Below are 27,782 nucleotides of genomic sequence, written 5' to 3'. Positions count from 1 at the left end.
CGGGCGGGGCGGCCGCGCTGACATCAGCGGCGGGGCGGCCCCGCTGCCCGCCCCCGCGGCGCTCCGCCAGCGCGGGCCGAGCCGCAGCGTGTTCCCCGCACCGGTGCGCGGGAGGCGGGCCGGGCGCGGCCCCACCGCGGGCATGTGGGACCGGGGCTGCCCCGCCGCCTCACTCCGGGCTCGCAGGCCCGTGGCCCCGGGGCACCGTCCCCGCGCGTAGCTCCGGGGCGGGAGCGGGCGGCCCCCCCACAGCCACCATCTTGGCTGGCGCCCGCTGCCGCCGCCATCTTGGGCGGAGCCGCCGCTGGTGGCCGGGCGAGCCGGCGGGACGGGAGGTGGCCGGGCGGGACCCAGCCGGTGGCGGACAAGCCTCCCGGGCACACGCAGCCCAACCGGCTCCCGAGCGCCTCCATGGCTGCCCTCCCGCTCTCACAGCCAAAGGCAGCCCCCTCCCCTGGCCAGCTCCGGAAACGCCCGAGCGACTTTCGGCACACTTCGGAGCTCCTCGTGCGCCCATCGGGAACACCCGAGAGCGACGCGAGCCGTTAATGAGATTCAGGCATTTCCGGAGAGGCCGAGGACACTTCGGCTTTCTCCGGAACGTGGTCGAGCATTTCCGGTCGCGGCCAATAAACGGCTGTTGGCTTCGTTGAGGCGCCGCGGAGCCGGGGCGGAAGTGCGGGCGGGAGACGTCAGTTCCGGAGAGTGACGGAGCGGCGGGTCAGAGGCGGCAGCAAAATGGCGGCGCCTGAGGAGCGGGAGCTGACGGCGGAGCAGACCGAGAAGCTGCTGCAGTTCCAGGTGCCGCGTCGAGGAGGCCCGTGCCGGCCGGCGGGAGCGGTGGAGGCGGCGCGCGGGCACGGAACGGGCTGGGCTGGCCCGTCGCGCCGGCGCTGGGGCCCTGCCGGCCTGCGCCGGGCCGGGGAGCGCGGGGCTCCCTGAGAGCCGGGACAGGCCTCGCCGGCAGCGGGCTCGGCGGGGAGGGGGTGTCGGGCCGGGCCTGAGTAGGGGGTGAGAAGAGAGAGGCCCGTGCTCCTGGCTCTGGTGGGGGAGAGGGAAGCTCCTGTGCGAGGCTGGGGCCTCGCTGAGGGGCCGGTCCCTGCTGTGTGTGCCCCGAGCGCTCCATTAGGAATGGTGCCTGTCATCGCTAATTGGGGAGGCAGGAAGTGACTGCTGAATAAACCTCATTACCTCTGTACGGGGTAAAAACTCTTCGGTAAGTCCCGGCCATTTTAATTAGATAGCCTGAAAAAAAATCCCTTTTTTTGTCGTTAGTGGTGAATGGGAGATCCTTTCCTGGTGTCCTGGGAGGGTTAACCAGTGGGTTTCTATGGAATGTGGTTTTTCAGAAAATTGTTTCTAACCCTCACTGTTTAGTAATGCCTGCTGGGGGGAGGCCACTGGGGACTGTAGTGATCTAATCTCTCTGCAGTGTAACATGGGCTGGGTCGCTTAACCTTTGGTTTGCCAGGGCCTTGGGGCTGTGCAGTAACTGAATAACTTAAAAAAAACCCCCACCAAACTGTAGATGTGGTTTATTGGGGAGAAAACAGTGCTGTGGAGTTGAAATACTTAGGGCTGCTCAGTGAGAAGTAATTAAATGTGCTGGCTGATGAAAATTGTCTTCAGGTGTCTTGGGTTTGTTTCTGAATTGTAGGGCATCATGTGGTGGTCCTTGGATTGCAGAGTTCTTTTACAAATACAATATTACTTTTGAGAGTGATTTGTCTGATTTTGTTGCTTCGTATTCATCTCTGTAAGATTGTGCTTTGCATTTTTTTGGTGTGATATAACTGTATAATGATAAGGCTTAAAGGGACTTTAGAGGCATCCAGCACCGCCTTCTACAGCTGAGATAATGGCAGGTGTTCCTCATTGTTCCAGACAGATGCTTGCCAAGCCTTCATCTCTGAGCCAGGAGGATTCAACAATCCCCTGAAGTAATTAATGTCCTGCAGTGTTTCTCCATGACTGTAACTATGAGGAAACTTTTTTTACAGGTATCACCTCTAAATCTTTACTGCAAATTAGGCTGGTTGGCCAATCTTAACTTACAGACAAAGGAGGCAGAGCAATGTTAACAGTTTTTTTTCCCAGTGCTACCATTTCCATTGTAAGTATGTGAGGTTTAAGCCATTGCCTTGTGCTGCACATACATATGTGCACAAGCTGTCCTCTGGCTCCCGTTCTCCCATTGTAGTACTTATTAATCTACAGAATCTGGACAGATAGGACCAGCTGCACTCATCAGTGTCCCTGTTGCTATTTTCAAAACCCTGTGGGCAGCTGTGAAACTAAAGAATTGTGTTTCCTAGTGCTACCTGGTGTTGCTATGGGCAGCAGGCCGGGGGCTGGAGGGGTCAGAAGTTCAGGGATTCAGGTTTTAGTCCAGCTGCCTGTTGAGCCCTCGTTTGAAGTAGAGGGAAATGCTCCTTAGACTATAAAGAAGAGAAAATTTTCGATTAGAAAACAGTTACTGTCCAGAGCTCAATGTGAGATCTGTAGTCCAGAAGGCTTTGATACCAGGATCCTCTCATTCTTCTGTCCCCTGAAGTGTATGGGATTAGCTGTTCACCAGGGCTGGGCTGCTGACACACCTCACGGGTGAGTCCTTTGGTGCCTTGCACCTGGCTGAAAGAAGCTCAGGTGTGCAGTCCTGGTTGTTCCTTTGAAATGAGAGTTAATCTGTCTAAATCAGTCCACCTGGAAAACATTTTGTTTTGTTTCCTTTAGCTCAGGGTTGTCAAACTCATTTTCACTGGGGGCCACATCAGCTTTGTGGTTGCCTTCAAAGGGCCGAATGTAATTTTAGGACTGTATAAATGTAACTACTCCTTTGAAGGCAACCATAAGGCTGATGTGGGCCCCAGTGAAAATGAGTTTGACACCCCTGCTTTAGCTGGCCTCTGTTAAATAGCATTTGCTGTTTGGAAAGGATGGCTAAATCTCATTCAAATCATTTGTACATTGCTGTTGTTGCAAAACACTGCTCCAGTTAGCTTGTAAATGTTTCAGGGATTCCTGTTGGCTTTGCAGAGAATGCTTAAATGTTTTCAAATGTAACTTTACACTTTTGTTGTGAAGCACCATCATAAGTGATTTGTACAGTACTCTGTGGTGCAGGGCATTGTACTTCCACAGAAGGTGCCACTGCAGTGTGAATGAGGCAGGAGAGTGGGCTGGGAAAGAAGGGAATGGGGATGACAAAGATGAGGTGAACAGGAGCAGAAGGGCCCTGGTAGTGTCGCAGTGAACAGGAGAGCCAGAAGGAAAGCACTGAGCTGTAGAGTGCCATTCACCCAGCAAACAGCTTCTCTGGGTGAAGACGCTGTTACCCTTCACTGTTTATTCTATTTTTACTGGAAATTGCTCCTTCCAAGGTAGAGAGGTGGGTGCCTGCAGTGCTGTTTGTGGCCCAGCTGTCGGGGTTACAGTTTTAATACATGCTTTCCATTAATTCCACTGCTGTTTGCTTGATGTGTTTTGGTAGCACTCATAAAAACAGCTCTGCTGGCAGAATGGTGGAAGTTGCAGCTCTCTTTCTACTGACAGCTGGAACAAGAGAGTTGTCTGCAACCCTGCTGTGGCAGGTTAATAGAAGAAAATACTAGTACCAATATGGAGAGGTAATTGAGCTAAACTTGAAATAAAAGCAACAAAGCACTCTTGCGTGCTTTCAGCCTCCCATTTGCTGCTGAAGCATTGGCTAATGTAAATGAATAAAAGCATCTAAATTTTTCATCTGTCAAGACTTTGCTGTCTTGACATCTGTAGAGAGAAACTTGATGTGAGCAGCTTAAGAAAGCTGTGGCGATACCATTCCATTTGGGAGATGGAAGAAACAGCAAAGCAGCTTTTGTAGGATCTTGTTATTGATCTGTGCCCATTACACTTGAGCCGATGTCTAACGTAGTTATAATATGCTGATGTGGAGTAATGGAGTGTTATTTGCCAAGGAAGAAGTTAGCACTCATGATACCATTTTGAACTTCAACTGGGGAAAACAAAGTGCCCAGGACTGAAAACATCTCTCATTTAAAGAGGATGGAGGAGACAAGAAACCCCAGGTACCCTTCCTTGCTCAGTGTATTGTGTATTGATCAAAACCCTCCTGAAGGCATTTGCTGTAATATGCAAAGAGAAGCGCTCGGTGAAGACTTTTGCTGCCTGAAGTCAGATGTTATTTATCCTTGGAAACATAATTCTCTGGAATTTGGTGGTGGGTCGGGAATAAGAGCAGTGCCAGTTACAGTCCTGTGGATTTGCATCTCTTACACTGCATTTCAACATATGAGTGTATCTGCAGAGGGACCAATTCATAAATCCAGTTTACAGCCGTTGTCTACTCTGGGCTTTTCTTTCTGCCTTTGAAGTGTGGAATTGCACTTTTTGCTACTTGAGTATTGAGAAGATTTTAGCATCCTGAGCAGTCTCAAAGGTGAGAGATGCAAATAATTCTATCCAACAGTAGTTTTGGTGTGCTTTAGCACTGTGCTCTGCTTTGAGTGGTGCTTTAGAAGGCAATGTTGAATTTTCTTGGCTTTTGTAGCACTGAATATTTTGTTTTCTAAATATTATCCACTGTCTTGAGCATGGGTCTACATTCATGTGAAGGTTTGAGGGTGCTAATTTAATGGGATTAATTTTTTTTTGACCGAAGCTTATCTATTATTATGTTTGTGTAAGATGTATGCTCTCTGAGGCAGTCTGAGAGACTGCAGTCAGTAGGAAACTAGTATTAATAGTCAGTGACTGGTTTGAAGATGGTGTTTGTTCTCTTAGCCTTAATGATACCAGGAACGTGTTTATTTGTCTGGTGTGTGAATAACCCAGTTTGCAGAATAGTTGCGAGATTCACCAGAAATACTACAGCTGGTGCAGTAGAATGATGTGATGTTTCAGGTTTCTCATCTGTTTTGGTGACTAAGGTGAGGCAGTAGCTGTAGAAGGTGCTGAAATAACAGTAGAAATGGTCATTGGGAGTGATAATGAACGGTTTTGGTGTTTAGCAGCAAATCTTGTCTGAACTGACAGCTGAGCTGCCTTCCTGTGGTTCTCACACCGAGCGAAGTTGTTCTGAACCCCTACGTGGCTTCCTGACCATCCTGGAACTGCAGTGTGTCTGCCTTGGAGCAGGTCAAAGTAACATTCAGAAAGGTGTCCAGTTTTAAAAGCTGCCTTTACACAGGCAATTTATTTTTCCTGCCATGTTTAATTCTGCAGCTTCATTGATCAGAAGAGTGGTATGAGCGCTCAGCACGGTGCTGCTGGGGTGGTTTTGTCACTTCTGTTCCGTGTTGGGAGTAACTGTATTAAGATGCTAAGAAAAAAGTAGATTCACCTCCATGGAGAAGCGCTGTCATAGAAGACTCGGAGATGTGACCAGCAGCATGGCTGTTGCTGGAACAGCAGTCAGGAAGGGGGATGTTGACCAGCCCGTGGTCTGTCTCTGTGGGGCTGGGTAGGTCTCGCAAATGCTGCAGTGATTCAGTGCTCATTAAATGCTTGTCGATAGTTCTGCATGCCTGTTTGGTGCTGCTTTCTGACCTAAAACTGCTCAAGCATTTTGCATAATTCAAAAAGGAGAGAATGTTCAGTCTCAAAGCACTGTTATTAGTGCTGAGCCATAATCCAGACATTTAGAGACAAAGATGTGAATGAGTTTGAGTCTTGTAAATTTTGCAAACACCAGCAGAATTTCCAGGGTGTTAAGGAATGATGATCAGAAGACTTTCAAAGCTTTGGAATACACAAAATGTAACTCCATTGTAAAATCAAATAATTGAGTAAATTGCAGGTGCCTTTTAAGATGTTCTTCTAAAAGGACAATGAAGGGCCTTCTGTTGGAGTAAAAAAAGTCAGAATACAAAACTAAATTTTACTCAGTGAAGCACATCTTTAAAGAAAGATAGTTAAATTAAAACACAATGGTGAAGCTGAGTGATGAACAAAGGTGTTCTGGCAGCAACAGCCAAGTTCACTGAGCTTCATGTCTCCTATAAAATTCACTTCTGTAGTGCTATCTTGCAAGGCTTGCTGCAGACTTACTTTTTAATAGATATTTATATGCCACCAGGCAGTGACTTGAAGTGCTTTTTTTTTCTGAGCAACTGTAATCACATAGTTAATGTCAGCAATGCTTTGAACAGTCTGGTTCTGTACAGTGGAGTGAAGATGGGGAGAAGGCAGCAATCTGTGGAGACATCATGAAAAAGAAGCCAAGAAATGCTCAAAACTTTGAACTGAGCCCAGAGATTGAATGGGGTGTTTGTCCACAGTGTGACTTGGGTGGAAATAGCATGTGGAATGTATGAATGGGGGTGGGGAACGGCATAGACACACCGTCCTTCTCCAGTAAAAAAAAAAAATTCAGTGCATTCCTAAATGGTTACCTTGTCAGGATGGCCTCAGGGGCTTTTAAATGAAGTGGGAAATGGGGGAGATGAGCAGCAGAATGAAAAAGGATTGGTAGCAATGGATTGGATCGCAAGGTGTAATGGAAACCATGCGCAGGGATTTGTGTCAAGTTACTGCTCTGTTTGCAATCATCATCAGCTGCAACCTGCGGAAGAGCTGCACTCTGTAGGACAGACACAGGGAGCAGGAGTTCCCTGCCCTTGGCCAAACTCCTTTGTGGCCGAGATCTCCCCAGGTGCCAGGAGAAGCGTGTGTGGAAGCAGCAGGTAGGGGACAAGGCTCTTGTGTGGTTCAGCTCACAGAACCTCAGCGGGTCAGCAGGTTCCTCCTGTCACTGTGTGTAGCAGCAGGTGGGAAGGATCCCTGTGTCCCTTCTGGGCTGAGGAGGTGTTGAGAGAAATCCACCAGGTGAGAGCAGGAAGCATTAAGAATCTGTGGAGTTCTCTTGTCAAGAATGATCTTGGTGGAGAAATTGTCGTATTTCAAGAGTCTCCTTATCACTAGCACATTTTATGTTGAATTTGTTACACTGCTTGTGACAGTTATTGTCATTGCTTCTGCCATCTTGTATCCAAGCTAAATAATTGTTTCTGAAGGTATAACTGGGGTTTTTTGGCTTTCTGTCACACAGTTATTAAAAAAAAAACACCACAAACTTTTTACTCCTTTTAATTAAAAAAAAAAGTCATTTCCTTCAAAATCACCAGAATTGTTAATGGTGTCACCTGGATGATATTTCACTGGCTGATTCAAAGGATGGTTGTTAAAAGGGTCACAGCAGCATGTTTGTGGCTTTATGCTTTAGTGTGAAAGTGTGTGCTTTGTCTCTGAGGTGTGATACGCGTGATACTCAGCCCCAAAATATCTGTTCAAACACCTGACAGTAAGTGGCGTGGGGAAAGATGTTTGTGGTGCAGTGACAGGGAAGTTCAGCAAAGATTTGTCTCCATTCAAGAGGTGCTGACGTGGCTTCCAATAATAACAAATACTGTTTGATCTCTTGTGGAGAAGTTCTGATTGGCGTGGGGTTAAAATACACCTGCCCAAATGTTGACTTGAGCTCAGTGGCTGTGAAGTCTGCCAGTGTGTTTGGACTGTGTTTTCTGTTTCAGGTCCTGTCTGAGTAGGACTGGATTTTTTTTTTTTTACTACAGAATCCCCTGTGACGCTGGCAAAGGCTACCTTCGTTAGTGCGTGATCATTTTGGTTTTAGTCTCTGTTTATGCTTGCACTGGGTGAAGTAATGGTCATCTTGGGTTTTCAGAAGTGCATCACCTGTCCTTTAAGGAGATGCTTTGAGGTGACACTTGAGGGCATCTTCCTAGCATGTCCTTCTAGAGTGTAACTTGTGGGCAATATTATGTTAGGTTCTTGTCTAGGCTTGGTGCAGTTGTAGTGATAGCCCTTGGGTGCTGCTGAGAGTTGACTGATGCTGGAAGGGTGCAAAGGCCTGTTTGAGGCCTCCTGTGTGTTTGTGAATTTGAGTTGATTCAGGTTGCTCCACTCTTAAACTGAGAGCAGAGCACTTTTTAAAAAAAAAAAGTGGTGTGGTAACATGTTGTACTAACTCCTGACTGTGCTCATGTGTTGCAGAGAACAGTAAAAACACAGCGCTTCCCTGGCACTCATCTGCTTTTATCCTCCTTCTTTAGGACTTGACTGGCATAGAGTCCATGGACCAATGTCGTCACACGCTGGAGCAGCACAACTGGAACATAGAGGTACCCCTGCAAATAAGATCCATAGCAGTTTCCAAGTACCTGGATTAAACAGAGTAACTCTGTGGGGAGTGGTGGGGCTACCAGTGAGAATTTGTCAACCCCAGAATTTACCACTAGTAGTAGCTCTTTATAACAGTGTCTTGATCCATCTGGAGAGCTGGTTTCAGGAGTACGCAGCAGAGTTGTTACGGCTGTGAACAATCACTTGAGGAGCACATTGCGTAACTTCCCATAGTGTGTGCGCATAGGCTGCCAGGAGAAGGCTTTCCATACAGCCAAGAGTATTGGGGGTTATGGGCTGTAATGAGTTGTTTCCCCAGTGCTCTGGGGGCTGTGGGGAAATAATACCTACTGTTAGTGTCCAAAGTATAAAAAATATATTTTCTGCCATCCTTATATGTTTGAAACCTCCCTTTGTTCGTTCTTGTTTCTAAGGCAGCTGTACAGGACCGACTGAATGAGCAAGAGGGTGTCCCAAGTGTCTTTAATCCTCCTCCATTGCGGCCATTGCAGGTCAATACAGCTGACCACAGGATCTACAGCTACGTTGTCTCAAGGCCACAGCCAAGGGCAAGTTATCTTACAGTGAATTTTGTCCTGCTTCTTGGTGACTCTTTGTGAAAAACAACTTGCAAGCAGGGAAAGGAATTGTTTTCTTTGTATGTTGTTATCTCCTTTCTAAATATTTTATCTTCTGAAAACAAAATGTAGAGCTATTCCTTCAGCCTCCATGACTGCTGTGGATATATTTTTCTCCATGGGATAATTCACAGTGTGAGACAATCTTATTTGTATCATAGAATGTGTTGCTGAGGAATAGTGAAGTTTTTTTGTAAGTTCGGTTGGAACAAAGGACTGTCCCCTCCTTATGGCAGAGTGATATTTTTTCTTTTTAGACCACCCCCCCCCTCCAAAAAAAGGATGTTAACTTGAATACAGTGTCAATTACTTGCATTAATATTTCACAAACAAATTTGCATGAGCACCTGTAAGACTCAGTGCTGTTAATCCTTTTGTACAGTTAAGAAAATTAGGACAGAGCAAAAGCATTGCTCCTTGAATAGTCACTGCCGGTTTTCAGACACATCACATTGAATTCTGAACGAACCATGTCAGTCACTTAAACTTGATGCGTTGTGTCCAAAGCCATGAAATATTGCTGAGCTCTTTTGCCGTGGTTAGAGCACCAATATTCCCGTATGTGTGTGGTGCTGGTGAACACATTGCTTCAGCAGGCCTGTTCTGTGGGCAGAGTCTGTTCTAATTCTTTGTAATTGCAGGGCCTACTAGGATGGGGTTACTACTTCATAATGCTTCCATTCCGATTTACCTATTACACATTACTTGATATATTTAGGTAAGTACTTTTTTGTGCTGACTCGTGTATTGACTGCATCAGGGCATGCTCTAGCTTAGATTTGGCTGGACCTCTGCTGCTTGGATCTTTAGCTCTAATGGTGGATTTTCCATTTATTTGCTCAACTGGCTTTACCCTGTAGCCTTGTAAAATTCCTCCACTGTTTAGTAAGAAATAAGTCTTATTTCACAGAAAACTAGCATCTTGCAGCTCTGTAAGTGAAATATTTAGTTGGAATTCTTATTCCACGCAGCTTTACAGTTTAAGCGCCACACAAAGTGGGCACAACGTTGTCCAAGTGTCCAGTATTCTTGGACAAACAACTTGATCAGAGTCATGGCCTGTTGGGCTGGACTGCAGGTTAACCTGCCCTAATCCCTGTAAGTTACCTGGCAAAACCCAAACTGTTTGGGTTTTGCTTTTTGCCCTTTAGTGTCTCTTGCCTCTTCTCCTTTTACTGCTCCGAAGGGCTTGTTCTTCTTGCCTCCTTACAGCATTAATAGTGAGAAAAGTGAATGTCGAAAGGTAGTAAATATGCAGCAGTCCTGCCATCCGCATTGTTTTGGAAGTTCCCCCTGTTGTATTACTTTTTTTTCCCTTTAAGGCTTTTCCAAAGTTCAGTTTAACTTCTACACATCAATAGAACTTAAACAATATTGGTATCTGCCTTGCAGCTAAGCTTTTTTCAGCCTCTGAGGAATGGCTCTTTCTTCATTGGACTCCTAGTATAATGTTCTTTCTGCAGCTCTTTGCATTCTGGAGTTGTTAGTCTTGGAATAACAGAAATGCGGTTTTCAAAGTTATCTGGACAAAACTGTGTGGCTTTTAACGTTCTGACTTTGACCAAATTCCTCAAACCTCCTACTGTTGGTGTGGCTTATGCCTGATACTCCAGAGGATGTTGAAACTGTTAATCACACAGAATTCAGATACTTGCTGATGCCTGGAATGAGATATTTGACTGGTCGGTTTCTGTCGCAGTGCTATCTGTTTGGGGCAGGTGGCAGTTTAGGCTGCGATTATAAATGTTCAAGGGTCTCAGCTGTGACTTTTTTCCTCCTTCTGAATGCCAGGGACTTTTTGTGGATAAGAAAACCTGTTCTTCAGAAAGTCAGTAAACTGAATTTCCAGTGTCCTTTGCTTCCTTCCTAGGTTTGCTCTGCGTTTTATACGCCCTGATCCTCGTAGTCGGGTCACTGACCCAGTGGGTGACATTATTTCGTTTATTCATGTGTTTGAGGAAAAATATGGGAGGATACACCCTGTCTTCTACCAGGGAACTTACAGCCAGGTCAGTGTCACATGTTGGTGATCCTGGGGTGATGGAGAGTTGGAATTTTGCCAGATGGTATCAGGGCCTACATGGCAAAACCACCTTTCATCTCAAAGCCCAGCATATGTCCCCAAACTCTGTAAGAGGGTAATGGAGAGCTAGTGAACAAGTGTATTCGAAAACCGATGTCTGCCAGGCTTGATGACATGCCAAGCCTGCAAAGTTGGAAAGCAAAGCTGCTCTGACTGTTCCTCGACCGTCTGTATGGCTCTGTAGCCAACAGTGATTCTTTGTAATCCCGCCTTTGTTTTTATAAACTGGTGTGGCATGCCAGAGTCTGTCCTTCTGCTCAGCAAATTGGGATTGACTGCCTGGGCTTGTTTTATAATGCAACTCCAGAACTTGGTGTGGGACCTCAAAATTGAGAGAGGGAGCCCCTGAAGAAATTATGGGAGATGGGAGTTCCATATGTTAGATCTGGGCTGGTGGTGCTCTGTAAAAGAGGGACCTTCCGATGGCTACTGCTGCTTCTGCAGCTTCTGTCAGCCTAGCCAAGGGCAGGGCCTCCTGCAGCACGTCTCAGCAGAGAGTTGGATCAGCGCTGCTGCCTGAGTGCCAGAGAAGAATGTGCAGTCTGTATCTGCTCCGCAGCGATGGAGCTCACCGCCTCCACAGCTCTTCCAGGGCTCTGTCTTGCCTGGAATCCAAACTTAAATAACCACGGAATGGTTGGGCTACTGGTGCCAGTAAAACAGGGAGCCTATTGTGCACTTATTCTGCGGTCTTGTTAAGAAATGTTCTTGGGTGGGTGGAATCCAGAGACTCTAGATGCAAGGAGTTGTTTCGTTGTTGACTTTTGGGGATTTTCTGTTGATTTGGTTTTTTTGTGTGTGTTTCTTTGGGGGAGGGTGGGTTGTAGTTGGGAAGGGGAGGGTGGCAGCATTATTGAGTTATCTTTTTGTAGTGTTTTCATTTGATGTAGTCTGAAGATTGTGTCCTGTAGAGGCTGGAGTGGAAAGCTCAGCCCTGGCTGCTGTGGGTCTGAGGGATGAAGGAGGGTTCTCCGCTACCAGCCGGGTCTGCTGGGCGGTGGGGGTGTCGATCCACACAGTTGCCTGCCTGGTCTCACGTGGGGTTCACTGTTCTCCGAAGCAACATCCTGAAAAGAGTGTTGAACAAACACCACTGTAGTCCCTTAAATGAGGATTTAGTCAGAAAATCTGACAGGTTTATCCTCCAGTGCTGCTTCACTAAAACGATGCTAGGAGCAGAGTAGTGGCCCTGGGTAAATGTTGCTGAGCTGCCTCATAGGAGTCTTGTGCGTGGTGCTTTCCCCTTGCCGAGAGACCCTGTAACTTTACCTCCTCTGCTTTTATGCCAAGGCACTGAACGATGCCAAGCGGGAGCTGCGCTTCCTGTTGGTTTATCTTCATGGAGATGACCACCAAGACACAGATGAATTCTGCCGGTAGGTAGGAGAGTTTTCCAAACGGTACCTGTGCTTTAAATGCAGCTTCATTCACATGATCTTTTCTCTGTCCCCTAGAAATACACTGTGTGTACCTGAGGTAATCACCCTCATAAACACTAGAATGCTCTTCTGGGCTTGTTCAACCAATAAACCAGAGGGATACAGAGGTGAGTGTGTCCCTCCCAGCCTTTAGTTTTTCCCTTCTGTCTCTGGAACAAACAAAATGCTTTTTGACAAATTTGTGTTTGAAACATGCTGGTGGTTTTTGTGCAAGCAGATAAGATTTCAGGATTGCATTGGGAAATTACATGCTTATTTCCATGTGATATCTCAGAGGGCCTGTTTGGATGCTGGGGAAATACCTTCTGTTCTTAACTTGCACTGTTCCATATGTGTCTGGGAAGTCCTAGTTTAGGTGTCTTTGCTGTGGGCATTCAAGCTGCTTTCAGTGCCTTGTTTGCAGGAGTTGGGGAGTGTGTGCTGGGAACTAAACTGAGTGCAGAAACAGGTATCTAGCTGTGCCCTTAACACTAGTTTGTATTATGCCTGAGGCTGGGAGTGACTTATGTGCATTCTTTCCCTTTCTGAGACAGTCATCTTCTTTCCACACCCAGTCTCTCCTTCTCCTCGAAAGTCCACATTGAGATCCTTTTAAGTACTGTCTTTCCAGAGCTGTTGATACCTGGCCTGCCAGCATTTTGTAGGGTTTTGCTGCAAATGGAGGCTTTTCTCAAAAGTTCTGTTCATGCCTCCTGTGTCTCTTCTGAGCTTGCTTGTTTCATGGCAGGAGAGGTGAGGAGTTCCAGTACTAAATCTGGATCGTTCCTGGCTTCATAGTTCAGCTGTTAGCTATCAACACCCTGAAAGAATGGCTTTCTAAGGAGATGCTATTTTACTTATTACTGTTTCATTGCTGCAATACTTAGGAGTCACAGCCTAGAAAGCAGAGCTGGGAAGGGATTGTGGCCTTTCATTTAATCCACAGGGTGCTCTGATTTAGTGTGGAAGGCTCCATTGGTAATGATGGCCCCAAGTTGTGTGGCATGGAGGTGGTCAGCAGTCGTAGTTGAATAGTAATTTAAAAGCCCCTAGTCTGCTCCATTCCCTGCCTCTGGTACAAACAACCTCATTTTGTCCTGAAATGTCCAGGATAACACTCTGCCATCTTCCCTATAACAACATCTTCCGAAGTCTGGCCATCCTTAATATTAGCAAGTGTTTCCCTGTGCTTAACCTGTGCTTCTCTTCCTATAGTTTAAACCTGGGGCTTTTTGTCCCATTCTGAATGGACATTTAGAGCAATTTACTTCCTGCTTGAATTCAAGAACCTTTCTGGTTACTTGAAAGCTTTTTTTCCCCCTCAGTCTCTATGCTCCAAACCACCTCATTCCTTTGTTAATTTATAGGGTTTAGTTTGACAAAATGGAGCCTGAGGCCTTTTCTGCCTTGGAAGAGACAGTGGCTGTGGAAGGTTCTTTCCTAGGCCCTTGGTGATGGAAAGTGTTTGCGCAGTCCTCCTTGCTGACCTTTCTGGATGAGGCAGTTGTGATGTTTGTGCCTGTTTCCCAGTCTCCCAGGCTCTGCGAGAAAACACGTACCCATTCCTGGCTGTGATTATGCTGAAGGATCGCAGAATGACAGTAGTTGGCCGGCTAGAAGGCCTCATCCAGGCTGATGACCTCATTAATCAACTGATGTTCATCATGGATGCTAACCAGACATACCTGGTGTCTGAACGCCTGGAAAGGTATGAATAGAGCTGAGCTGCAGTAATGCAGACCTTGTGGAGGCAGGTTCTGCTCTGCCCGCTTCCTTCCTCCAGACACCCTGTGTAGGCAGGGGGGTCAGCATCTCCCCTTCTGTAGCACAGCCCACGGGCTTCTCTTCCCAGCGGGATCACCAGTCCACAAATTCAGGCTGCTGTCTGGTCAGGGAGCTGGATGGGTTGCCCATACAGGCCCACTACTAAAAGGTGGGTGTGAGCACTCTACGGTTTTCCGCAGTTGCACGCCTGTAGTGTACTGGAGCTTGGCAGGTAAAGCTTGGACAACAGCCAGTGGGAGCCAAGTGGGAGCAAAGGTGTTGCAGGCAGAGCTGCCATCTGCAGCCAGTCGGTAGGTGAGTGGTGCTGCCTGGGCTGGCTGTCCTGAATTCTGATGGCGTTGCTGTTAGTGCCTCAAGAGCACGAGCTCCAGTCCCTGGTAGCTCTGTAGGGACTCGCAGGCTGTGTCCAAAGTAGAATGCCAACTTCTGGTCTTCTGCTTACCACTCCTCTGCCCCACAGTCTCTGTGGGGGACCCAGTAAAACATTTTGCTGCTGGTTTCTGAAATGTGCAAGGAATTACCTGAAGGAGATGAGCGGTGCCCACTTGAGACTCTTCAGTTTCATGTGCTGTCTGTCCACCCTGTCAAGCTGCAGTGGGTGACAAATCTTTTGTGTTCAGTTCATTTCCACTCAACCTAGGGAAACAGTTTGTGTCCTGGGGATTGTGAAGACATGGCTTGCCTTTTAGGAGCTTGTGGTACTCTAAATGAGGTGTTACCTGATGCATGTGCTCCTGTGAGTTTGAGGCTGTACCTGCACCCTCAGGTCTGCTGTCAGCCTCCTGTGCCTTCACTTTAGGGCCTGCTAGTCCTGACCGCTCCCTGCTCATGTTTGCAGGGAAGAGAGGAACCAAACCCAAGTCCTGAGGCAGCAGCAGGACGAGGCATATCTGGCATCCTTGCGTGCAGACCAGGAAAAGGAGCGCAAGAAGAAGGAGGAACGGGAGAGGAAGAAGAAGAAGGAGGAGGAAGTGGAGCAGCAAAAACTAGCAGAGGAGAGGCGGCGACAGGTGAGAGCAAACTGCTGGAGAGGCTGCTGTACCCTGTTGGATGTAGGAGCGGTGCCTGCAGTAGGATTGTCTTGTCAGGTTGGAACTGCTTGTATTGTTCAGGACTTGAGTGTCCTCCAAGCCTCCTGGAGCAGCTGTGCTGCAAGGGACAAGCATAAAGGTCGGTTCAGTGCCTGCTCATTGCTCCTGCTCCCTCCTTGCTTTGCAGACGCTGCAGGAGGAGAAGGAGCGAAAATCCGAATGCCTTCCTCCCGAACCACATCCCGATGACCCAGAGAGCGTTAAGATAATTTTCAAGCTGCCTAACGATTCCAGAGTGGAGCGGCGATTCCACTTCACACAGTCATTGACGGTGAGCTTGGAGCAGAGCTGATGGGCTTCCCAGTGTGAAGGAGGGTCAAAGATTCTCCAGGTGGCTCAGTAAAGTTTTGGTTCCATTTGACTTTGCCAAATGGTGACCTTGCCGAGATCCTTAGTAAGCAGCGCTGTTCCTGGGTAAGGAGAGTGTGTCTTGGGACCTGGTCCCACCAGCTTAGAAAAGGGAAATTAGAGAAAAAAATGAAAAAAAAACTTTTTTCTTTTCCTGAGAAGCTGAGACTCTTGTTGCTGCCTATTAAATAATGGTGTAGGAAGAGCCAGAAACAGTGTTTGGACTCCCAAGGTGACAAGTCCTGTTTCATGCATGCTAAGAAAACATCTCGTGTCTATAGTGCAGCAATGGTGTGAATTTGGTAAACTTCTACCCTGTGAGATGCCAGGGGTGCGATCTGGCTGTGTCATTGCTCCCCCAGCTGGCAGTTATTTCTGTACTTCTTTCCCAGGTGATCCATGACTTCTTGTTCTCCTTGAAAGAAAGCCCTGAGAAGTTCCAGATTGAGGCCAACTTCCCCCGCCGCGTCCTGCCCTGCCTCCCTACAGAGGAGTGGCCCAACCCCCCCACGCTGCAGGAGGCCGGACTCAGCCACACGGAAGTCCTCTTTGTGCAGGACCTCACGGACGATTGACACTTTTCCAGAAGATACAAAATGGAAAGAGAAGTTCATATTATTATTATAATACAATATTTTTTTTAAAAAGACTGCATACAAACGAGGGATCAGAGACCACATCGCCTGTGCCAGCTGTGCTGCGTGTGTGCACTGGCGAGAGGAAGTGTGTGCACGTCCTTGCACCCCCGTGTACACGGCCATCCCCTACACTGGGATGGCAGAGAGGGAGGGGACCTGGTGTTGCCCCCTCCGCCCTCCTGGGAGAGGAGCAGGAATGGCAGCTCTTGGTAATTATTGCTTTTATTGACAACAATAACAATAAAACCCCAACAACCTGACAACTGGTGAAGATTTGATACTCTGCTGCTCCTGACAGCCAGAAGACCTGAATGTGCTGGGAATGGGGTGGGGGGGAAGGGCTGGACAGAATCTTTTCAGCTTCCCTCTGTGTATAAATACCTTTCTTTTAATATTTCTCTTGCTTTGTAATGACCAAAGGAGAATGGGGTTGACTATAGTATTAACTTTTTGATAAAGAGCTGGTTCAATTCTTACCTGTGTGGGGTCTTGCCCAGGGTTCTTAGCCTGCGTAGTGTAATAAACTCTGCCTCTAGCATGTCTGTGCCAATGCTTTCTGCCTCTACCCTGGCTGAGCTGTGGCTCCACAGTAAGTCACTGCTCACAGCACTGTGGGTACAATTAACTCTTGGTAATTTGGGGTGAGACAGACTGTGTACTGTGGTGGGAGGCAGTGCTGGGTTGGTGCTGTGCTGCCTGCCTGGGGCAGAGACTGTGGGAGGTGGTGGGGGGGGAATCACCCTTTGGTTAAAGGGCTGAATCAATCCTCCCTCAGCAAGGAAAAAAACCTACCATGCAAGGTGCAGTGTGGAGGAGGGTGGGTGTGAGCTCCTCTTCCCCCAGGGCCTTGGGCATGGTTGTGGGGTGGTGCTGTCACTTTCTGCCTAAAGTAAAGCAGCAGGAGCCTGGTCCTGCCCTACCTGTTAGTTGCTTATTTTGGACACACAACCATCCACACTTGCCTGCACAAAGCTCCTTCCATCCCCACCATTCCTCTAGCCCACCCACAAGCTTACCAAGCCACCTCATTTCCTGGTGGCTCCAGGGCCTGGCATGGCTTGTCCAACAGGCAGAAGGAATCCTTTGTTTTCCTCCCAGGGAAGAGCTATTCCCTTTCTGGAGGAGCATGGGCTGGGGAGCAGCAGCCCTGCCCTCTGCCAAGTGTAGAATATGATCAGTCCAAAGTGCCCAACCTGGGACTGCTGAGGTTCTTGGGGACAGGAAGGCTGTGCTGGTGTCCTCCACGGCCAGGGGGGTTCAGGGATTGCCCCTCCCCTGGTTGGGCATAGGCAGCCTGGAGGGTTGGGCTGTAGAAATGAAAGGTTCTCCCTTGGTGTTGCTGGAGCCACTGTGGAACACAAGCACTGTGTGGCCTGTGGTGCTGCTGAACTGCACCCTTCGGGGCAGAGGACTCAGCAGCTCCTGCACCCACCCCCTGGTCTCCCCCTGAGTCCCCCCTTTCTGTGGGGACCCCCCCCTCGACCTCGGTGACAGCCTGGGGACCCCCAGTGCGGTCACCTGGACCCCCTGGAGCCTCCGCCTGCCCGCCCAAGACAAGAGCCGTGGCACAGCGCGTTGGTATACATCATACATTTATTAGTGAATATCCCTCTCAAAATCAGCCACAACATTAAAAAAAATAATGATTGCACTACTTGGTCAAGCAGAACTAGCAACTTTCATTTTAAAAAAAGTACAAATCTGTTAAAAATTTCAATCAGTATAATACACATATATATAATACAACATACTAGTTATGTTAAATGCTACAAAACCAATATGATTCCAATGGAATGGAAAAAAAAAAAACCAAACACTTTTAGAGCTTTAAGAACCTTTTTTTTTTCTATATATTAGCCTTTTTTCAAATACATACATGGGAAAAATGAGGTAACTGTAAAATGTGCAAGTAACAGAGCAAAAAAAATTATATATATATATTTATATATATATATATATATATATAAAAACTTTCTAACACAGAACACACGTCCTAGCACCTTCCGGGGGCCGCGGGGGTCCCACTGGAGGGCCCGGGGACTGGTATAATAGAACAGTAAACAGTCCACTATCCCACCACAGGAAATCATTGGTAAACAGTGGTATCTACAGCGCAGTCAGCAATCACAAACACCCTAAATAATTGTTTTTTAGTATTTTTTTTGTAATTTTTTTTTTGTAATTTTTTTTTTTAAATGATACTTTTAGCTGCTCATTGGAATAAATTCTGCAGCACACGAGCTGTGAGCTTTCGAGTCGCCGTCAAAGGACCGTAAGGCTTTCCTGGCTCCCTGGGCACCGCGAGGGCGGGAGGGGACGAGGGGGGCGTCTCCGGAGGCGCGAGGCCGCCGCGCGGCACGGGGACTCCTTTGGTTATCTGTCACTGAGCGAGGGACGGGGCCGGGGTCCTGCCCGAGGGGCACCGAGCCCAGCGGTGCCGGCGCCCGCGGCGGAGCTGGTGGCACCAGGTCGGGAAAGGGCGGCAAGGGGGAGCCAGCCAATGGCAACACGCCGCGTGCTGCCTCCCCCGCAGCTGACTGGCTGGGCAGGGAGCGGGGCCCGCCCACCGGGCGAGGCCCGCTGAGTGGCAGGGGCAGTGCGCGGCCCCCTGCCAATCGGCAGCGGGCCCACCTTCAGCGGCCCGGTGATTGGCACCGCGCCCCAGGCCTATGGCGTGGCGGCGCGGGGAGCGCTGTCCCGCCCACCCTAACCCTGCCCTCACACCCAGCCCCGGAGGCGGCCGCGGCCCCGCGGGGCCCAGCCCCGCCGCCCGCCCCCCGCCCCGCGGGGAGCAGCCCTCCCCCTCCCACCCGGCCCCTTGCACACGCCGCCGCCGCGGGTGCCCCCGGCCGCCGCCTCCCACCCGGAGGGGCGCAGGCCCCGGCGGGGAACGGCCCTGAAAGTCTCACGGTCCTGCTGTGGCGTTGCGGACATGTGCAGTACAGTGCATGGCAGTATCAGCTGAGCACAAAAACCCCTCTCCCCACCCCCCTCACCCCACAGCCGGCTACACGTAGCCAAGACCACGTTCCAAGCTGGTCAGACATGCATGCATATTTGTGAACATTTACATAGGGCTGGCACCGTCCGCTCGGAGGCTGCCAGGCGTCAGCAACGCGCCGCGCGGGGAGGGCTGTCCTACCCCCGCGCCGCCTCCCGTCACCCTCCTCACTAATTAATCATGCAAAACAACTTCAGCCACGCGGGATTGTTGGAGTCGGGCGGCGGCGGCTTCTCTCCCTGGCCCTCGGTGGGCAGGGGGCTGCACGGCGGCCGGGGGGGCTGCTCACAGCTCCCCCCGCACCGGCCGCGGCACAGAAAACACACCACGAGGTTATAGATAAACCCCCCGCTGCGGGGACCGGGGGGCACCCGCCGCAGCCCCCCGGCTGGAGCCCCCCCTGCCGCGCCATCCAGCCAGCAGGACAGGGGCACGGGGCTATTTCGATTTATGGCGGCGCGACAGAGAAACAACAGCGGGAGCTGGGGCGGCACATCGGGGCCACTGCACGGCCATGGGGCTGGGGTCCCCCTTGGGCCTGGCTGCCTTCCAGCCCCAGGACCTGTGCCGGCTGAGCGCAGGGGAACGAACGGGGAGAGGGGCCGGGGCCGCACCAGCATCATCCTCCCACCGGGGAAACACCCCGAGCAGCCATAGCTCTCCGGGGCTCCTGAGGGCAGCCGAGGCAGGAGAGGGGCTGCGTGCCGGAGCGGGCACAGAGCCGTTCCTGCCCCAGCCACGCCGCGGGGTTGCTGGTGTCCCACCTTGGCCGCACCCCGCCGGCCGCCTCCTCCGGCTGCCCCCGGGGCTGGCCCGGCGCTCTGCCTCGGGGTGCCGCCGGCATCAAACCCGTGTTGCTCCCTCCTCTCTCCTCCCCGCGTCCTCTGCGAGCAACGCCAAGGGGAGGAGCTGCCTGCGCGCCGCTAGGTCAAACGGCCACAAAACCAAAAACGCGACGGAAAAGGAAACAGGGGAAAAAAAAAAAAATCCCAAACTCTACCATGAAAAAAAAAAAGAAGTGACAAAGGGAAAAGACACTATTTCCCTAGTGGAGTACAAAGACCTGGAAAGTGATGGGAGCAACAACAGCGTCTTTGGAGCACGGAGGGCACGGCCACGCGCCTCCAGCACAACACGATTCGGGGCCCCAGGAGCGCAGCGGGCAGGCGTCCGGCCGAGTCCATGCCCCGGCGGGGAGGAGGGGGCTGGCCAGGAGCCCGGACTGCTCAATGCTCACCACATCTGAGGAGAGGCTTTGGGGAGTGGGGGTAAGCGCAGGGTCAGGCCCTGGCAGCGGGCAGCGGCCCCCGCCCCTGGCCCGGCGTCCTCGTCCTCTAGCGAATTGTGCGGCACAGCACCCGCCAGCCTCAGTCCGCCTCCCGCTGCACCTCCGACGCGTCCGCCCGGCAGATGGGGCATGTGCGGTTCGCCTGCAGGCAATGGGAGATGGAGTGAGTGAGTGGACACCCGCGCACCCCGTCCCTTTACCGCGGGGGCTGGCAGCACCCTGTAACGTGCCTCTCCCCGGGATTACCCCATCCCACCCAGCGCAGTGCTCGGCCTCTGCTCCCAGCGCACCCTCTGTTGCACGGCGAGGCCACCCAAAAGGCAGTGCCCTGTGCCTGCTGCACCCCAAGAAGCTGCCTCCCTCCCCACAGTGGATGCAGGCACAGTAAGTACCTTTAACCATTTGTCGACACACTTGGCGTGGAACTCGTGGTTGCAGGGCAGGACGCGGAGAAGCTGCCGCGCCTCGAAGTCGCTGAAGCACACGACACACCTGGGGGAGGCAGCCATCAGCACGGCCTCACTGCACGCCTGTAGTCCCCCACCAGACACCATCCTGTCCTCCCACCAGGCACTCCCATGTCCCCCACCCTGGGCACTTACAGGGTCTGCTCAGACTGGTGGCTTTCGGGGTTGAAGCGGTAGGACGGGAGGTGCTCGATGTCTGCTTTGGTGAGTCCCCGTGGCTTGGCCTCCCCGAGCCGCTCGGCCAGGTTCAGCAGCGCCTGCGGGGAGATGCAGAAGCCGGCTCAGCTCAGCTCACACCCCAGCTCAGCACCCCTCCAGGCTCCCCGCACAGTGATCCCAAAATCACCCGTCCCATCACCCCGTGGGGAAGCAGAGCCAGCACACCTCATAATTCTCCATCTCCACATCATCCACGTCCAGGTCTAGGCTGATCGTCGGCCCCACGGCCGTCGGCGACACAGGAAGCATAGATCTGGGGGGGAAGGATGGGGCGGTCAGCGTGGGGCTGAAAACCTCAACCTCTGCCCTGGCACCCCCAGGGGGCAGAGCTGCCTGTGCCAATGCTGTGCCGCCCATCCGCGGTGCCACCCCTGCCCCAAATGTCCCACTGTATCCCCCCCGGTACTCACAGGAAATAGGGCAGGAAGCTCGGGTAATACGGGGGGGGCGGCGGAGGAGGTGGCGGGGGGGGCAGCGCCTGCTGCAGCCGGTACCGCTGGGTGTTCAGCCGCCGGGGCATCATGTGGGGGTATGGCTGCAGGGAGAGACGGGGAGCTCAGAGCCTGGCCAGCGCCACGGCATCCCCCCACGGCATCCCCCCGCCCCTCCGCGAGACGGGGACTCACCACGCCGAATGGCAGTTCTTGGTGCAGCGGGTCGTGGGGGAGGTAATGCAGCGGCACGGAGGGGGACAGTGTGGGAGTGTGGTGGGATGGGGGGTAAGTGAAGCCCGCAATGGGGTGCTGCTCCCCTCGCAGGTCCACATCATTGTCTATCCTCTGCAGAGGCTGTGGGGGAAACAGTTAGGCTGGGAAGGGTGGTCCGAAATTACACCACCCCAGCGCTAGCAGGACAGAGGCACCCTGGACGTCCCACCTACCACCCTCAGCTCACACCCACGGGGGCTGCAGAAGGACAAGACCCCAAGGTGGTCTTTGTTGGGGCCTCAGAGTGCATCGTATCCCCAGCCTGTGCCCCTGCCCTGACTCACCATGCGCGGGTGCTGGGCTTGGAGAGGTAGGAACTGCCCCAGAGGGGCCATGTGGGGCGGCTGGTGGGGGGGCACTGGCGGTGGGGGCGGGTGCAGGATGTAATGGTCGCTGGAGATTATGGGGGGGAACGTCTGGTAGGAGACGGGGAGCTGTTGCATGGCGCATGCCTGGATCAGCTGTGGGGGAGAGAGAAAAACAGGGGTCAGACACCCACCATGGGCATGGGTGCACACCTGCTCCCTCTCCGGGGCCTCTAACAGCCCCCGTGCCCCCAGAAACTTGCACTCCCAGTGTGCTTGGGTACCCACAGCCCAGGCTGTCCCCAGGTGTCCCCCCGTGACTCACCGGGGGCGGGAGGCAGCAGAGCGGGTAGTGCTGTCCACTGAACATCACTGAGCATGCTGGGAGCTGCTGGGTGCTGCACCCAGGGATGTGCTGGCCGGCGTGGATGGGGAAGCCTTGCGTTGTGACAGTGGTAACCGTGTAGGAGAGAGGGACGGCTCCCTGGTGCACCTGAGGACGAGGACCCAAGGGCACAGTCAGGGTACAGCCCCAGCTGAGCTGTCCCCCTCCTGGCAGGGAGGCAGCAGGTCACTGAGCACCCAATGCTGGGACACAACCACCCAGCACCTCCATCCCACCGGTGTGGCCGGAGGATTGGGGCTGAGTGCAGGCTTGGGGTTGAGGCGGGGTTTGGAGCCCTCTTTGCTCCCCGCACACAGGCTGGCACAGCCAGCAACCCAGCACTGCCACCGCAGACGATGCCTGGCAGCTGTGACATGAATAACCCTATGAGGGGACTGTTCCCAGCCCCTGGGAGCAGGAACCATCCAAGCTGGCAGCAGGACCCCAGGATTTAAGTGCTCAGAGGACAAGAGCACCAGTAGGCTCAGGGCTGTCTGCTCTCAGCAGCAACCGACCAGCCAGAGAGGACCCAGGGACACATCTTGGGACCACTTCCCTGGACACCAGCCCAGGACCACCAGAGTCAACCCCTAGGACTGGGGTGGGGGGCTGCAGCACCTACCTGGTCATGCAGATCCACCATGAATGGGTTCTGGTGGGGCGGGTGAGCGGCTGGGTGAAGCATTCGTGGCGGCGTGCTGGGGAGAGCGTAGACGCGGGGCTCATCTACAGGAATGTGCGGCTGCTGGGGGAAGGCAGGGTGCAGCTGGGGCTCATCCTGGCCCAGGGGGGTTGCCAGAGGTCGGTCGTGTCGTCCCCACTGACGCCTGGCAGGGGGGCTGCAGGGCCACCGCGGGAGAGAAACAGAGCAGGAGTGACCCCCCAGGCCAGGGGCACCGCAGCCCTGAGCAGGGTGGCTGCAGGTGGGACAAGGCCAGCCCGGCTCCCAAGGTGAGATGCTCAGGGCATCGTGCCAGGCCAGGCTCCTTGTCTGGCTGGGCAGCTCCAGAACCAGCTCCTCTGCTCATCCTGCACGTCCCCCCCAGCACAAAAGGGGCCCCTGCTCCCCAGAGACCCATCGGCCGGGCCAGGCGGACGCGCTTCCCTGCTGCAATCTCCCCCCGAGCCTCCTGGGAGCCGGCACCTTGCCCCAGCAGGACCATGGAGCTGGCCCCGTGTTCCCACACGCCATGGGTGACAGGGCTCCGCACCGCCCTGCGCCCCGTACCTTCGCCGGAGGTGGTCGGGGCTGCTGCAGGGTCCCCCCGAGAAACGGCGCTGGTTAAAAGGGGCAGAGGGTGGCCGCCTATTCACTGCCAGTTCCCATGGTCGCATTGGTGACGTCGGGAGGCAGATGGGCGCACGGGACCTCAGGCTCCAGGCAGGGTGAGACACCAGCACCTTGGATCCTGCGAGAAGGACAGTGGGTCACAGCACCCCAACCCCAGAGGGGCACAGGGCTGCAGGAGCCCCAAATCCTCCCTATGCCCCAGGTCTGGGCAGCACCACCCCAGCCCGCTCTCCTGCCGCTTGGCTTGGGAGAAGGACTGGAGGAGATGCAGGGACTGAGCCCAGGGCAGCCACTGTGCCCATAAACGTGCTGGGGGGGTTGCAGCCCGCCTGGCTCCTGCCCATGTCCCCTCCTTGCTGGGAGCCAGGCCACCCTTCCCATGCCTGGCCCCGCCGCCTGCACCGCACCAGCAACTCTGACCACTCAGTGCCACTGTCCCCACACGGCTCAGCCGCCTGCTCACTCCCTGCAGGGATGGTAACGCCAATGGCTGGAGCTCTTGCTGTTTCAGGACCTAGGCCTGTGACCACCCCATCTCCTGGGGCTGGATACAGCACTGAAGGGGCCAAGGAAGAGCCTGTCCCCCCCCAGTTACTGTCCCTCCGCTGCACTGACAGAACCACCTCCCCATGCAAGACACGGACACTGAATGAGAGTTGCACTTGTTTTTGGCACAGCGAAAAGCAAGTGGCGAAGGGCCCTGTGGCTGCAGTAGTGTCCCAGGCTGATGGGGAGCTGGGACTGTGGCGGGGGGGGTTTCCTGCGCATCCTTGGCCAAGGCAGGCTCCAGCGCGGCTCTACAGGCTGCCTGCTCTTGCTGGGCTTCTACATGTACTCTGGACTGATGCTGCTGCCCCAGTGACAGGCACAGGGGACTGATGGGGGACAGCAGGGCGCACGGTCCTGCGCTGGCTCAGTCTGTGCACGTCAACTCCCTGCTGCGCAGGGGGCACAACCGCACGCCCACGTGGAGAGGGGACAGACATGGGCTGTGCCTGAAGCCAGGCAGGCAGCTCTGCTCCAGGGCTGCAATGTCACACCTGGGTGACAGGCATCACGAACCATGGTGGGAAGTCACCGGGACAAGCCCTGTGCCACACACAGGTCTCTTAAGCTCACCCTCATCTACTGTACCATTTTGGAAGCTGAAGGGAAATTTCTCCGTGCTGGGGGTAAAAGGAAAAAAACAAAAGCCGCAGGCTGAGCCCTGCCAGGAGCCTGTCTGTGGTTACACGCAGGAAAGGGGCTGCGCTCAAGGACACGGTTTTGCCCCACGGGTGTTTTATTCTGCCCCCAAGACTCTGCCCATGGTGCCAGGTGGGTGCCCTGCCAGTGGGCTAGTGGCTGACGTGCAGCGGCAGCCCAGGTTTAACCCTGCTCCCCCAGCAGCCTTCCCGAGGTGTTACTGGTTCCAGTTCCACATTCCCACTCAAGGCGTACGTGGTACAAAGGTCCTGCGTGACCCAGCCGGCACCGTCCAGCCCAGACACCGCAGCGATGGGCTGGGGGCTGGGCAGCGCCATCGCAGAGGGACACTGAGGCCACACAGGGCTCACTCGTCCAGGACCCCCGGAGCACCCCAGGACAGCACCTTGAGCACACGCCTCCCGCAGGCGGGACGCCCTTGACCTGCCCAGAGGGTGGTGGCCGAGGGGCACAGGGTGACCCTGTCCCAGGGGTGCCCAGCCCCATCCTGCCCCAGTCATCACCCCTTAAGGCACCCACGCTCCCATCCCACGCGGGCACACCCAGCTCCCTCCCTCGCACCCACAGCTGGGAGCCGGCAGCCACCCCAGGCAGGGTCACCATGACCCCGCGGAAGCCACCGCAGCGCCGGAGCAAAGGGGACACCCCGGGCCCCGCAACCCCTCGGTGGGGCGTGGGGGGGCGGCGGCTCCCGGGCCCGCCGAGAACAAAGTTAGCAGCGCGCCAGCGCTCACGCCCGGTGCCATCTGCTCGAGCAGAGCCGGGCTCCGGGGCTGCCGGGGGAGCCGCCCGCCCCGCCATCGCCTCCCCGGGGGTCTTGCCACCCCGGCGCCACCCGCCGCAGCGTCCGTCCCGGCACCCCGGGCTCCCCCATCCCCATATCCCCCGGCTGCCCCGTCCCGGCCGTTCCCACGCGAGCGCCGCCAGCTCTCCCGGGAGCGCGGTCACCGCTGGCCTCGCCGCACCGGCGCTCCGTTCAGACGGCCGCCCCGCCGACCCTGACCCCAAACCCGAGCGCAGCCCCTGGGGTCTCCGGTACGGCGGCATAGGGCGGGCGAGCGGCACATCGCGGAGCACCCCGACGGGCGCAAAACCCCGACGGGTCACCCTAGCTTGCGGCACCTCAGCGGGGCACCCCAGCCTGCAGCCCCCACCGCGGGTGCACGGCCCGGCCGGGAGCCCTGGCCCCCCGCACTGCGGCGGCAGCAGCGGCAGAGCCCCCCGGTGCCGGGCCGGGCGCGGAGCTGTGACTTTAAGAGCGGCCGCTCCGGGGCCATGTGCTCGGCGCCAAACAAAAGCAATAACAAAGGCGGCCGCCGGGCCCCGCCGCCGCCGCCCGGGGCAGGTGCCGCCGGGGGTCCGGGAGGCGGTCCCGCCCCCGCCTCCCCCCGCCCGCACCTACCTGCACCGATGGCCTGGGCCGCCGCTCCGGTGCTGCTGCGGCGCCCCCGCCCCCTCCCGCCGCTCTTTGTTCGCCGACGCCGGGCCCGGGCCTGCCCCCCCCCACCCGCCCGCCGCCGGCCCTCCCTCCCTCCCGCCTCCCGCCCCCCGCCGGGCCGGCCCCCTCCCCGCCGCCGCTGTTTCCGGTGCCTCTTTGTTTTCCGCGGCGCGGGGCGGCGAGGCCGCCGCGGCAAGCCGGGGCAGCTGCCGCCGGGCCGGGGGCGCGGGGTGGGGGGGGGGCGTGCTCTGCCCCTTTAAGAACCGGCGGCGGGACGCACCGGACCGAGCCACAACGCTCAGCGGCCCCGGGGGCGCGCGCGGCGGGCGGGGGGGCGGCGCGGCGCGCAGCCGACCCACGTGACCAGGCGTGTCACGCTCCGCAGCCATCTTGCAGGCGCGCGGCCGGGCCGGCACGGGGGCAGCAGCGGGACCCGGGCGGGGACCCAGCGACGGGGCCGGGAGCACCGGGCACCGCCCGCCCTGCACGGGCCCGCTCCCAGCCGCGCCGCCTCTCCCCGCCGGGACTGGCTCCGCGGGGCCCGGCCGAGGCGGCTCCGCCGGCGTCACCCGCTCCCGCCTGGCAGCGCCGTGAGCCCGGTGGTGTGTGGGGACAGCAGCGCCGTGTGCCCGGTGCCCGCGGCAGCCCTGCTCCCCTGCCCGGGCACGGCAGCTCGGCTCCCCGGGCCCTCCCGCGCCGGGACGGGCGGACGGAGAAGCCGCTTCTCCCGCCCAGCGCGGCCTGACCGCACCGACCCCCGGCGGGAGCAGCAGCTCGCCCGGGGCTTCTGCACCCACATCGCATTTGCGGGCGCCAGAAAAGCCCCTTTTGCTCCAGAAAAGCCGCCTGCTCTCTCCCCTCGGTTAAACGAGGGCTCCTCGGAGCGTCTCCGGGAGGCACAAGGGGCTCGGCTGGCGGGCAGCGCCGGGTCCGGAGCGTGTGCCACCGGTCCCCGGTTCAGCATCAGCCAAACCCTGCGCTCGGGAGAGCACATCGCAGGGGCTTCGCTGAAAACCAGGTGCTGCATCCGTCCAAACCTCCCCGGCTTACAACGAACGCACACTTAGAAATTCCCAGGTAGGCGAGCCAGCCGGCAGCCCTGATGTAATGCCTGTAAACCAGCCCTCCCCGACAGCTGGGCTTTAAAGTGCCAACAACCGAAAGGGAGCTAATTAATTTGTAACATCACTCCTTTTAAAGTAAACCTCGGGTCAGTGGCAGCAGTTTAATTCCGTAGGTTCATCATCACGATGAGCAGCTGGATTCAGTTTTTTCCCCTCACAGGTCCCTCCAGGCCCCTCAAGGCCAGCTCACTGGCTCTCACCTCACCCTGAA

At 54.6% G+C, this 27,782-nt stretch overlaps 2 protein-coding genes across 2 annotated transcripts; one reads left to right on the top strand and one right to left on the bottom strand.

Annotated features, from left to right (window-relative positions):
- The first annotated feature begins 136 nt into the window (after nt 1-136).
- Nucleotides 137-16,666, top strand: FAF2 (Fas associated factor family member 2). Its single transcript, XM_065644423.1, has 11 exons — nt 137-801; nt 8,070-8,138; nt 8,574-8,708; nt 9,419-9,495; nt 10,648-10,786; nt 12,151-12,236; nt 12,315-12,406; nt 13,809-13,986; nt 14,902-15,073; nt 15,282-15,425; nt 15,895-16,666. Exons 1-11 carry the CDS (start codon nt 739-741, stop codon nt 16,075-16,077), a joined length of 1,338 nt encoding a protein of 445 aa, XP_065500495.1. The 5' UTR covers nt 137-738; the 3' UTR covers nt 16,078-16,666.
- A 2,473-nt stretch (nt 16,667-19,139) lies between these two features.
- On the bottom strand, nt 19,140-26,836 carry RNF44 (ring finger protein 44). The gene is given in 12 exon segments (XM_065643910.1): nt 19,140-20,571; nt 20,822-20,921; nt 21,032-21,153; nt 21,281-21,368; nt 21,526-21,650; nt 21,742-21,903; nt 22,107-22,283; nt 22,453-22,620; nt 23,135-23,351; nt 23,741-23,921; nt 26,412-26,649; nt 26,651-26,836. Coding segments are annotated over 12 exon segments (1,827 nt in total). The 3' UTR covers nt 19,140-20,508.
- Nucleotides 26,837-27,782: the final 946 nt, after the last annotated feature.

Source organism: Caloenas nicobarica, chromosome 13 (genome assembly GCF_036013445.1).
Source record: "Caloenas nicobarica isolate bCalNic1 chromosome 13, bCalNic1.hap1, whole genome shotgun sequence".
In the NCBI taxonomy this organism is placed as follows: Eukaryota; Metazoa; Chordata; class Aves; order Columbiformes; family Columbidae; genus Caloenas; species Caloenas nicobarica.
This window is presented reverse-complemented; position numbering and strand designations above follow the sequence as displayed.

What these genes read in the sequence shown, in the direction of transcription:
- FAF2 (XM_065644423.1), top strand. Translation starts at nt 739, where the DNA reads ATGGCGGCGCCTGAGGAGCGGGAGCTGACGGCGGAGCAGACCGAGAAG. An exon ending in ACATTACTTGATATATTTAG is followed by an intron (nt 9,496 to 10,647) that starts GTAAGTACTTTT and finishes CTTCCTTCCTAG; the next exon opens with GTTTGCTCTGCGTTTTATAC. An exon ending in TAAACCAGAGGGATACAGAG is followed by an intron (nt 12,407 to 13,808) that starts GTGAGTGTGTCC and finishes CCTGTTTCCCAG; the next exon opens with TCTCCCAGGCTCTGCGAGAA.